General features: G+C 55.6%; 1 protein-coding gene across 1 annotated transcript; it reads right to left on the bottom strand.

The window, feature by feature from the left end:
• Nucleotides 1-4,635: 4,635 nt before the first annotated feature.
• MEF2B (myocyte enhancer factor 2B) lies at nucleotides 4,636-9,164 on the bottom strand. The gene is made up of 8 exons (XM_004384354.3): nucleotides 9,088-9,164; nucleotides 8,334-8,537; nucleotides 6,522-6,656; nucleotides 5,850-5,997; nucleotides 5,593-5,726; nucleotides 5,412-5,505; nucleotides 5,133-5,244; nucleotides 4,636-4,861 (listed from the first exon to the last, which is right to left on the bottom strand). Exons 1-8 carry the CDS (start codon nucleotides 9,139-9,141, stop codon nucleotides 4,636-4,638), a joined length of 1,107 nt encoding a protein of 368 aa, XP_004384411.1. The 5' UTR covers nucleotides 9,142-9,164.
• Nucleotides 9,165-12,249: the final 3,085 nt, after the last annotated feature.

Consider the following 12,249-nt stretch of genomic DNA (forward strand, 5'->3'; position numbering starts at 1 on the left):
TTTGTTCATGAGTCCGTGCAGATGTTTCTGTTTGCAGGGGATTCACTGTGTCTGAGTTCCTGTGTGTCTGGGAGATGGACATGCCTCCCAGGAGACCCAGACATAGGTCCTCTGGGTCAGAGTGTCCCCTTGAGAGAGATGACCAGCAATGATGGTCACTGGGATTGTCAAGGACCACAAGATGCCCCTCAGGGATAGGGCATACAGGTGGGATCCAGGGAAACTTGGATTTGGGGAGGGCGGTTCTTAGAAAAGGGGGTGGGACGCCACGTAAAAGAGACTAGGAAAGAAAGGAGGATTGGGGGGAGCATTTGTTGCACGCCCACTGTACACAGGGCATGTGGTGGGGTGGGGGGCGTGAGCTCATGTGCTCCCTCTAGCAGACATGGATGATGGGGAATTGTTTCCATTTTATTGATGAAGATACTGAGGCTCTCACCAGTAACCAGATACCATCGAGTCATCTCCAATTCATGTCTACCGCATGTATGTCAGAGTAGAATTGTGCTCCGTAGTTCTAATCCACGGTTCTAAAACCCAATGACTGATTTTTAGAAGTAGATTACCAGGTCTTTCTTCTGAGGCACCTCTGGGTGGACTTGAACCTCCAACCTTACAATTAGCAGCCAAGCATGTTCACCATTTGCACCACCCAGGGACTCCACTGAGGCTCTGAGAGGCTGAAATCTCCACCTCACACCCTGACCTCCCCAACTCATGATTCCAGCTGCACCATAGCACCCCAACATGGATGTCCCATGGACAACTCACATGTGTCCAGGTCCCACTTCTGCCCTCCAACCAGACCCTCCACTGCCTCCCCTGCCTCAGAAAACGGCAGCTCCATCCTTCCAAGAGCTCAGCCATGAACTCTGAAGCCAGCTCAGCCACCCCCTCACCCTCACATCTGATCCATCAGCACCTCCTCAGGGCTCTTCCATCCAAGGGTAACAAGAGTTCAACCTGGTTTCCCCCGTCCAGCCACCATTATCACTGCCAGCAGTCTCCTCCTCCTTGGTCTCTGGCTTCCAGTCCCCCACCCCCACCCCCAGCAGCTAAGGGCGCCTGTTCCCCGCTCAGAACCTTCCATGGCTCCTGCTTTGCTCAGAGCAAAAGCCGAAGTCATCTGTTCTACACTGGAAGTTCCATGAACTCTATCCCTCACTGTTTGTCCAACTTCTTTGTTCTACATTGGAATCCCCCTTCTCAGTTCTACATTTGAAGTTCCTCCTACTCTGTTCTACATTGGATACACCATATTGCATGTTCTACATTGGACATGGCTTGTTCTCTATTCTTCATTGGCCAAATCCACGTTCTCTATTCCACACTGGCTATTCCAGGTCCCCTGCTCCTCACTATACGCTCCCCGTCTTTGTTCCACATCAAATGTCTCACGTTCTCTGACCTACATCACTCATTCAACACGGACTGTTCGGCCATCTCTATTTGTGGTGGTTCTGAAAACACAAGGTCCAGGTGGTGCAAATCGTTTGTGTTTGACTGCTAACAGAAAGGTCGGTGGTTCAAACCCACCCAGTGATGTGGCAGAAGAAAGGCCTGCTTCCGTTAAGGTTACACCCAAGAAAACTCTATGGAGCTCAGTTCTACTCTGTAACACAGGGGGTTGCTGTGAGTTAGAATCAACTCAACAGCAATGTTTATTTTTTTTCTGAAAACACATCTCTCAGATCTCTGATGGACACCGCAGTGGCTGCACTCTGACCCCGTTATCACATTTGTGTGGATGCCGTGCTTTCCACAGGGGCTTCCTTCCTACCAGCAACTCAGCTCCTGGCAGACCCAGGATCTCCCTGACCGCCGGCATGGTGTCCTTAGAAGGGCATGGCGGCAGGATGCTTCCACCCAACCCTCCCTCCTCTCTCTCCTTCAAGGGGAGACCCACACAGCCAGTGGGAGCAGAGATGGGGTCTGATCCCAGAGGCCTTTCTGGAACCCAGGGTCCCAGCCCACTGTCCCCCCATGGCCCAGGACACCTGGAGCCATACTTGACATTCTTTAGGTCTTCAGGCTGAGGGCCTGAAAACCTGGGGTGGGTCCCCTGGAAGCCAAAATGGATTTTACTTACTTAATTACTACTGATACTTTGTTTTACTTTTGGGTGGGGAGCACTCAATCCAAAGCACATTGTCGGGCGCCACCTCGTGGCAGGTGGTGTAAGTGCAGCCTCCTGGGGGTGAGAAAGCGGAACCACACCTACCCGCCCTGGGCACCCCTAGCCTTATAAAGCAGGCCCCCATTTTACGAACCACATACTGAGCACATAGCCTGTGGATACTGACTTCAAGGAAGGGTTCTGCTTCCTGTCTACTGTGGGGGTGAGATCTTGGGGCTAAGAGAGGGCTCTCCTTAGCCATGCCTCAGTTTCCTCGGGGGACTAACCACCCTGGCCACTCTCCTCCTCCCCAGTCCCTGGGCCTGTGTCTGGGTGCATGAGACACTGTGGCCATGAAACCGTGGGGGCCACCAAGTGGGCAGCTGTGCATCTGTGTTGCTGGCCAGGGTCCTTGTGACCAGGCGTCCCTGAGAAAGGTGACCTGGGTGGAGAATTTGCACCTGTGGGGTGACCAGCCGTGTGAATGCTGCCACGGTGCCGCCGCAGGTGTCGGTGGATACGTGCGCGGCCAAACCCTGCTGTCCACTGACGGGGGGCTGAGGCTCACCCCTCTCCGAATAAGCCAGAAGGGAACATGGGGAAGATTTAGGACTGCTGTCTGAGTGACAGATATCTCTTCTAATTCATATGCGCAGAGACCTCGCTTAACCCCAAACAGCCTCATTCTGCAGGCTTCCCCAGTGTAGTAAGTGGCTTCCCCATTCCCCAGGTACAGGTCAGAGAGCTGGAGTCTCCCAGGATACCTTCCACCTTTGAGCCACCCAGGGGCGTCATAGATCTGCCTCCAAACACACCCACAAAGCAGCCACTTCACAGGCAGACACCCCTCTGCCTCCCCTGGGCCTCCTGCCACTCCCACACCTGTACCCCCAAGTCCCTCCTTCCCAGGGAGCCCCAAGGAGGAAGGGGGCCTTTTACAAACCATGTCAAACCATGTCCCTCCCTGTCCTGGACACTGAGGACCCAAAGCCCCGACTTTCTTGGGGGAGGCCCAAGAGACTACGTGGATTGCACGGATCTGTAGATTGATTGCACTCAATACACTGTCGCCTAAGTGAGCAGCCCCCGCGCAAAAAAAGTTTGTCACTCTAAATACTTCGCCCCTCCCCACAAGGAGTCCATCCCAGAAGCCTTGGCTAGAGGGCTGTGGGGAAGAGGCTCAATTACAGGGGGACGGACCGATTTCAAGGCCCCCTTATGCTCCTACCCTATGTACCCACTGCTTAGTTTGTGCACGCTAATGGTGGAATGCAAGGCTTTGGTTTTCCTGAAGTGACTTCTCCGTGGGGTGTAGGGGTGACAAGTGGGGACTTGAAGGGCTGCCAGTCAGCCCCCTGGAGTTGGATGGGCCGACACACCCCTTTCGGTTCTCGGTGGAATTGACAGTTAAGATGACCCGCTAATCCAGAGCTGGGCCAATCATTTTTGGATCCTGTACAGAATGATGGGGGGTGGGGTCAGGATCTTACAAGCACTGACGTCAAACTCCTTATTTTCCATTTTCGTGTCCAGATCTGTGACATCTACTCAACCCACTCCTTGTTCTGCTTACATTAGCAGTCAGAGCCACCTCTTCGTCAGGGGCAGTTTGGAGGGCTTCTTGGAGGAAAGAGAAGTGCGAGGGGTTTCCTGGAGAAGGGGGCATGGAGCTGGGCCCTAGGGGTTGGGTAGGAGTTTAAAAAGGAGGTGAGTTTAGAGTTGAGGGATGTGGTCCAGGAGGAAGGACCACAGACAGCACGGCCTTCACGTTAGAGCTGCAAGAAGTTCGCAGTGGCTCAGGGAGCAGGACAGGGACCCGGACACACTGGGCTGGGGTGGGGTGGTATCTGGGGAGCTCCGCTTTATCCCTAGGAGAAGCCATGGATGTTCCATTGAGGCCACTGGGTGGGGGGGGTAGGGATGGACATGTGGATGCCATTGGCACCTATGGATCTTTGCTGGGGGAGCCCTCTGGCTCTTGGACCCCTGACTCGGCCCTCACACCCGGGGCAGGCCGGAGTGAGTGGGTTAACTAATGCCTGGTGTGCTGGATAAACCCCCAGCCTCTCACCTCTCAGAATGAAGCACCCCGCTGTGCCTGTGCCCCAGATGCCCTGGCGGCCAGTCCAAGGAGTGGTCCTCTGCGCAGGACCTCTGCGTGTCCCATGTCCCCACCCCCCACAGGCCTTCCTAAGGTCACCTCTCAGATACCACACAGGCCCTCAAGTCTCAGGGTCGCCTGCGGGGGAACGCAAACCAAGACAGGTGCTGGAGAGAGGGCGGGGCTCGGAGCAGCGACAGGCATCATCTCTTCGACTAACGCCGCGCGTGTTTTATTGGTGGACGGACACACACACAGAGGGAGTAAGGCAAGCCAGCAATGGTAGATGAATCCAGTGCCCCGTACCCCCCACGCGGAGGGAGCCATATTGCTGGGGTCACCTGGGAGGAGGCCTGGAGGCAGGGGTCCCATGTCCTTCGCCCGTCCCGCTTGGGTGCCCGGCCACGCCCACCCGGCCCTACCGAGGCCAGCCATCCCCCGAGGGCAACCGGCGCAAGGGGGGCCCGGGCCGCAGCGGTTCTGCCAGGGGCCGGGCCAGCAGCAGCGGGAAGGGGAAGGTCTTGGGAAAGTCGCCGGGGCCTCCGGGGGCCGGCGAGACGCGCTCGGACTTGACGCTGACTGGGGGGGTCGGCGGGGAGGCGCTGCGGGCGGGCGGACCCTCCTCACCCAGGCCGCGGCCCCCGCTGCAGGGGGAGAGAGAGAGAGAGCGAGCATGAGCTCAGGGAGGTGGGGGAAGGGAGGAAGCCCAGACTTGGCGGGGGGACCCTGGGAAAGGAGGGGGTGGCGGCCCTCCTGGGGCCTCCAAAATAGCTGCCCACCCTCCCAGGAGCAGGTGGGAGGGGCGTGCAATACCAGGAATGGCCACTGGGGGGCAGAAGAGGCTGGAATTTCAGAAGACCGGGAGGGGGCCCCACCCTGACTCCGACTTTGAAGGGGGACAACTGGGACACTTACCTGGGCTGGGCGGTGGCTGTCGGGGGTCCATCCCCCCTCGAAGTTTGCCAGGGTGCCAGGGCAGGAGGCTGCAGCAAGCCAGGGGGCGGTGGAGGGTCTCCTAGGCCATATTCTGGGGGACAGAAGGAGTGGACTGAGTCCTAGACCTCTGGGAAACCTCGGCCCAAGCCTAACCCACCCTACGAGTCAGTTTTCAGCGCCAGTGAGTGGGGGAGCGCGGATCCCCAGAGAACAGCTGTGTGGACAACTCCTGCGGCAGAGCAGGGTGGTGGTGCCTACCTGGGGGACCAGTGGGGAGGAAAGGGAAGCCCCCAAGCGGGGGTCCCGAGGCTGTGGCCGAGCAGGGGCTCTGCAGGCTGCCATAGAGGCCTCTCTGTGGGGAGAGTAGGTGAAGAGGAAACTGAGGCACACGCCCAGGCCATACACCCCGGTTGCCCAATCTGCCTTTTCGCAGACTCACCGAGGTGCTCAGCCCTCCGCAGCCTCCGGCCAAGCCCCCAGGCAGGTCTGACCTCCGGCTCTCCGCAGCCAGGTACAGCGGGGGTGGTGTCTTGCTGGCGAGGTGGCTTGGGGAGAAGAGAGGATGCACCAGGCCTGGAGGAGAGGAAACCCCCAGAGACAGCAGTGTGAGGTCCGACCAGACTGCGAGTGCCAAGATCTACCCGCACAGTCCCCTGAAACCCTGTTGCCCCCCAGGGCCCATGCCCCCACACTCACCTGGGGGCCCGGCTTTCGGGACTGCTGGCCGGAAGGGGGACGGGCGGCTTTGAGCAGGCAGGGCCTCCCCGAGCCCACTGGGGTCACAGGCTGGTGGGGGCAGGGCCCCGTATACCATGTCTGGGCTGGGCATAGTGGGGGCTGCTGGCTATGGGCATAGGAAGGAAGGACTGGTCAGCTGAGGTGGGTGGAAGGATGGGTGGGAGGACCAAATCCTAGGAAGAAAATCCCAAGGAACTCAGAGACCAACATATACCATCAGGAAGGTCTGGTTGCTTCTTCCTCTGGGCTACCCCCACCCTTCCCTCCATTCCAGACTGAACCTCACAGGGCTGGAGGAGCCTGCATTTGGCTGTCTCAACTGCTGGGTCCAGGGCTGAGGCTTCTCATTCAGCGTGGGGTGGGCACTGAGGGGGCTGCCCGGGGTGTTTGACGAATCAAAGAAACAAATAAGGAAGGAACTGACCTCCTACAAAACTCTTAATCATACTTCAAAGACCAAGCTGCAATGCCCACTTTTCAAGGAAGTCTTCCCTACCAACCCAGGCAGAAACCCACCCCCAAACTCTAGGCTCCCCTGGCCCAAGGTCCCTCCCTCAGCCTCAGCCTCAACCACTGGGGCCTAGGAGGTGGGGTGAGGACCCCATTCACAGTGGGATACAAGTCACTTACATAAAGCCGTGGTCGGGGCAGAGCTGGGTTGCCCCCATCACTCGCCAGCCTCCGCAACTTTTCTCCTGGCTCCTCAGATCCCTCGTCTGGCTCCAGTTCTGGCCCATCAAGGCCCACACCCCTCCGCTTCAGTGTCTGTGGGGACAGGAGACAATGGAGTAGACCCTCAACCCCTTAGCCAGGGAACTGATTCTATGAGGGCAGCGAGAGACCTTCTCCATACAGATCTGTGGGCTGGGTGCAGTGCAAGCACAGCGTGCTCTAGCCCAACCCCACTGACCAAAACCCCAGTGAGTTACCATCTAGGAAGTTCAAACTGTGTGTGGAGTGAAGTGCAGGCATGGCCTGCTCCTGGCAAACCCACTAACCAAAATCCCCATGAGTTACCATCCAGTAAGTTCCAATTGTGTAGGGGGTGGAGTGTAGGCACAGTTTGCTCCACGCAAACCCTAGTGACCAAAAACCTCAGTGAGTTACCATGTATGGAATTCCAACTGTGTGCCAGACACTGCTGTAAAACAAGGGAGGGGCTGTCCCTTCCTGGACCAGAGAGGACAATGGACCCACCAAGCAGGGGCTGTGGTCCTCCCAGGCCTGGACTCAGGTACCTCCATTCCACCCACACGTGCAGTCTGAGAGCCTGCACACAGTAGACGCTTAATAAATGTTGGCAGAATGAGGGTCTGAGGACAACTTCATGGGCTCTCCCAAGCTGCCTCCCAGGGATCGCTGACCTGCATCCTCCTGTGCTTCCCAGACACCGGCAGTCCTGGGGTGCAGTCCTAGCCCTGCTGCTCTCCCCAGCCGTTTGGTTCCAGCTTCTGCATGATGGGTGGAGATTCCACCACTAACAGGAAAATGACCTCGCCCACACTGGGTGGTACGGGACTGAACCAGCTGGTGCCAGGGCCGCTTTCTCCCAAAGATGCCTGGACTCGGACAGAAACGCTCCCGAGGTCCTAGGTGGCCTATTTCTCTGTCTCTCCCTCTGTCTCTCTCAGTCTCTCCCTGCTTCTCTTTATCTCTGTGTAGAGATGGGAGAGTCAAGTCCAAGAGACACAATGTCGATGCGCTCCAAGCCACCTCTCCCTGTCTCTGCATGCCTGTGCCTTTGCTCTGCCTCTCCATCTGTCTCTCCCTCTCTGTCTGGCTCTCCCTCTGTGTGTGTCTCTCTCTGTCTCTATTTCTCTCTCTGACTCTGTCTCAATCTCTCTCCCTCTTTGTTTTTCTGCCTCTCCTCTGTTTCTGCTTTCGCACATCTCTACCTTGGACTCTGTCTCTTTCTCAGTCTCCATCTCTCCCTGTCTCTCTGCCTCTGCCTCTGTCTCTCCATCTCCATCTCTCTCTCTCTCCATCTTTCCTTCTCTGTATTTGTCTCTTCCCCTCTGTCTCTGACTCTCTCTGTGTCTGTCTGTCTCCTTCTCTCTCTCTCCCCATTTATCACAACAGGAGTTTAAGAGCACACATCCTGGAGACAGACAGACAGACAGACCTGGATTCTATTCTGCCTCCTCCACATACTTGCCATGTGACCTCAGCAGGTGGCGAGAACTCCTCTGAGCCTCGTGTCCCTGCCTGCAGAGGTGGCTGACCAACCACTCACCAAACTGGCACAATGTGTGTGGGGCCCATGGTCAGCCTTGATGCACAGCGGCCAACACTGTGTCTACTGTCCGGGCAGCTGCCTTCGGAAGGGCCCTCCATGCCCCTAAACCTGCTTTTACCAGATGTAATGCCCACTGTAAACCAGGAGTCACTGGGCTGGGAGCACAGTGTGTGCTGGGCCTTGTGGGCAGGTGGGGCCCTGGGTACCTCGAGGATGTCAGTGTTGGTGCGGCTCTCGTGGGGCTCACTGTACTCCGTGTACTTCAGCAGCACGCGGTCCATGTCTGTGCTGGCATACTGAAAGAGGCGGTTGGCGCTATTGAAGATGATGAGGGCGATCTCACAGTCACAAAGCACGCTCAGCTCATAGGCCTTCTTCATTAGCCCAAACTTCCGCTTCGTGAACGTCACCTGGACCCACAGGCAGGGGTGGGAGAAGACACACATTTGGGGTGGGGTGGGGGAGGTGGAGGGGTCTCAGTGTTGCCCAAACAAGCATGTGCCTCTGCTATACTGTTCTGTCTGCACTGCTCTTTCTCACGGCTCAACCTGGCGAACTCCTATTCATGCAAAACCCAGCCCAAATGTCCACTCCTTTGGGACATTTTCCTTGTCCTCCCAGGCAGGGCCCACACTGCCTCTCTGGGCTTCCCCAGCTCTGCACCTCTCTCTGGCCCATCATGATCCCCGGGGTTGGGTGTGTCTGTGTCCAGCTCCATCTCACCTATGACTGGGGGTTCCCGCCATCAGAAAGAACAAATGAGTAAATTATGAAAATGAGCAGATGCTAAATCTTAAACTCCTGACAGCACATCCAGGCCCGTCCCCCTCATCAGCCCCTGGGTTCTAACCACAGCTTTTACTTCAAGGTCTCCAAAGTGGCCAGGCCTTTGCCCAGGCGGTGACCCCTGCCAGGAATGCCTTTTCCCCAACCCCTGTCACTCCCCCTCCGGGAACTCACCTGCCGGTTCCTTTGGTCGAGAATACGTGAGATCTGGATTTTTTTCCTCCCCATCGTCCCAGGATGGGTGGTACAACCTTGGTGGGGTAAAAGGGAAAGAGGACAGTGTGGGGGTAGAGAGTGGGGCCGGAAACCCCAGCTACCCTCCTATCCTCCTCTAGCCCCACCAGACCCTGGCCAGGCACTAAGGGGTAGATAAAGGGGGAAGTCAGGGCAGGCTGGGCCTCCACACACCCTGGTCTGCTGTGGGGGCCATGGCACCCCTGCCCCAGACCAGCCCGAGGGGGCAGAAATGCTCAATGAACACTATTGGACCAATTCTACATAAAGAAAAGGCTGACCAGGGGTGAAAGAGCAGGGGTGCAGAAGGCCCCGCCCTGGAAACCGCGGACTTCAGGCCGCCTGACCTCCCTGGGCCTCAGTTTCCCCATCTGTACAGTAGGGACAATAATGGTACCTAATTTCCCCAGTGTTGTCCACAGATGAAATGAGTTAATCCCAAAAGAAGGGACTCAAACAGACTCATGTCCACCAGTGTTCACTGCAGCACTATTCACAATAGCCAAAAGGTGGAAACAACCCAAGTGTCCATCAACAGATGAATGGATAAACACAATGTGATCTGTCCATACAATGGAATATTACTCAGCCGTAAAGAGAAATGAAGTTCTAATACATGTTACAACCTGGATGAACCTTGAAAACATCATGTTGAGTGAAAGAAGTCAGACAGAACAGGCCACATATTGTGTGATTCCATTTGTATGAGGTCCCTAGAATAGGCAAATTCATACAGGCAGAAAGTAGATTAGTGGTTACCAGGGGCCAGAAGAGGTAAAAAGGAGTTACTGTTTAATGGGAATCCCCGGGTGGTGCACACGGTAAACGTGCTCGACTGCTAACCAAAAGGTTGGAGGTTCGAGTCCACTCAGAGGCACCTCGAAAGAAAGCCCTGGCAATCTACTTCCAAAAAATCAGCCATTAAAAACCCTATGGAGCATACAGTTCTACTTTGATACACATGGGGTCGTCATGAGTTTGAATTGACTTGACAGCAACCAGTTTATTGTTTAACGGGTATAGAGTTCCTGTTTGAGATGATCAAAAAGATACAGAGATAAACGGTAGTGAGGTCACACAACACTGTGAATATGCTTAATGTCACTGGACTGTACACTCAAAAATGGTTGAAATGGTAAATTTTATGTTATGAATATTTTATCACAATAAAACAGTTTTTGTAATTAAAAACTTAAAAACGAGCTCACCCACGCGAGGCACTCAGATCTGCTGGGCATATAGCAGGCACCATAAAAGTTCTGCGATTATAAATACCGGCACCCCGGCTGATTCCAGGGTTTGGAGGCCACCAGTGCCGGCCTCCAGCAGAAACGCCGGCTGCTGGAGGGGAGCAAGAACAAGTACCCCGCTCACGCAGGGAGCTGACGGAGCTGACACGTAAGGGGCTGCACACATAACCAACAAACCAACGTGCCTCATCCCATCCAACCCCACCCCTCAGCAAGATACACTGAGAAGGGAAAAAAGACTAGAAGGAAATGCTCATGGTAGCAGTTACCTCTGGGTAGAGGGTTTGGGGTGAGTTTTTTCCCTTTATGAGGTGTGCACTTCACCTAACATAAAATCAACCATTATAAAGTAAACAATTCAGTGGCATTTAGTACAATCACAAGGTCCCTGGGTGGCAGAAACGGTTTGCACTTGGCTGCTAACCGAAAGGCTGGAATTTTGAGTCCACCCAGAGGTGACTTGGAAGAAAGGCCTGGCAATTCACCTCTAAAAATCAGCCACTGAAAACCTTATGAAGCACAGTTCTACACTGACACACATGGGGTCGCCAGGAGTTGAAGTCAACTTGGCCACAACGGGTTTTAGTACATTCACAGGGATGTGCAACCACCACCTCTATCTAGTTCCAGAACTTTCTTATCACCCCAAAAGGAGACCCCGTACCCATTAGCAGTCACTCCCCATTCCCCTACCAAGCACCTGGCAACCACTAATCTGCTTTCTGTCTCTATGGATTTGCCTGTTCTGGACATTTCATATAAATGGAATCATATGTGGCCTTTTTTCCTTTTTGATTATCTAAATTTTCTAACTCCCTCTTCCACTCACTGATTATAGATTATCTCTATTAAAATGTTTCGTTTTAATTTTTGGAAAAGAACAAATGAAAACCCCAACTCTGAGAGGAGGCGGCAGCTGCATGGAAACGCCTGAGGCCTGAGTTCCTGGAGCCTTTAAACAGGGTTTGGACCTGGGATCTGCTGTGCGGCTGGGAGGAACCCATGGGGTTCTTGGAACTCCTTGGCAGGGGTCCCCAAAGAGGGCAGCTGTCAGGCCCCCAGGCACCCACCCACCCACTCTGTGGTCACCTGACCCTCGTGCGCCCAGGATCACACAGATCTGCATGGTTCCGGCCCCAATTCTGACCCCTGGGGTGCCCTAAGCAAGGGAACCCGCCCTCCCTTGGGTTCTGCTGTTCTCCCCCCTCAGTCTGCTGTTCTGTGACAGGGCAGATGACAGATCCCCGCAGTGGGCATGGTAAGTGTCTGGAAATGCAGGTCAGTCTGCTGGGACCCAGCCCAAGAGATCTGGGCACGACCCCATGGTCCCAGGGCCCAGTAGAAGGAGTCCCCCCACCATGTGTAGCCCACTGTGTGACCCCAGGCTCATCCTCCTTCCTCTCTGGGCCCATATTCAAGTGGTCACAACTATGTAGAGCCCAGCCCATTGGAGCCCCCACCTTGTTTCCCCCAGCTCCTGCCTGGCCTGCTAAATTTAACCTCTGGGGCTAATTTTAAACCCCAGCCAGAATCAGCCGAGTTCCCACAGCTGGGATGTGTTGCCTCTGCCACAACGGGTCCCTGGGGGCCTGGAGGGGGGCCCTGGCCCAGAGGCCCTGGTGCCAAGATGACTCCGGAAATGCCCCCCATGCCCAGGGTCCCACGGAGAGCAGGGCCAGGCGGGGCTTGGCCTGAGCTCTGGTCCTGGAAGACTCTCAGCCTGTCCCGTTCACAGACAAGGACACTGTGGCCAGGGCAGGCTTCAGATGACAGGGAGGCCCAGGAGCTGGGAGGGCAGGGAGGGTCTCTGAACTGAGACAGGGAGTTCCAAGCACAAGGAACAGCCTGTGCA

Source organism: Trichechus manatus, unplaced genomic scaffold (genome assembly GCF_000243295.1).
Source record: "Trichechus manatus latirostris isolate Lorelei unplaced genomic scaffold, TriManLat1.0 scaffold00122, whole genome shotgun sequence".
Lineage (NCBI taxonomy): Eukaryota > Metazoa > Chordata > Mammalia > Sirenia > Trichechidae > Trichechus > Trichechus manatus.

Coding starts and splice junctions, on each gene's coding strand:
- MEF2B (XM_004384354.3), bottom strand. CDS start 9,141: ATGGGGAGGAAAAAAATCCAGATCTCACGTATTCTCGACCAAAGGAAC. Junction 8,538..9,087: donor TCGACCAAAGGAACCGGCAG/GTGAGTTCCCGG, acceptor CTGTGGGTCCAG/GTGACGTTCACGAAGCGGAA. Junction 6,657..8,333: donor CCAACACTGACATCCTCGAG/GTACCCAGGGCC, acceptor CTGTCCCCACAG/ACACTGAAGCGGAGGGGTGT.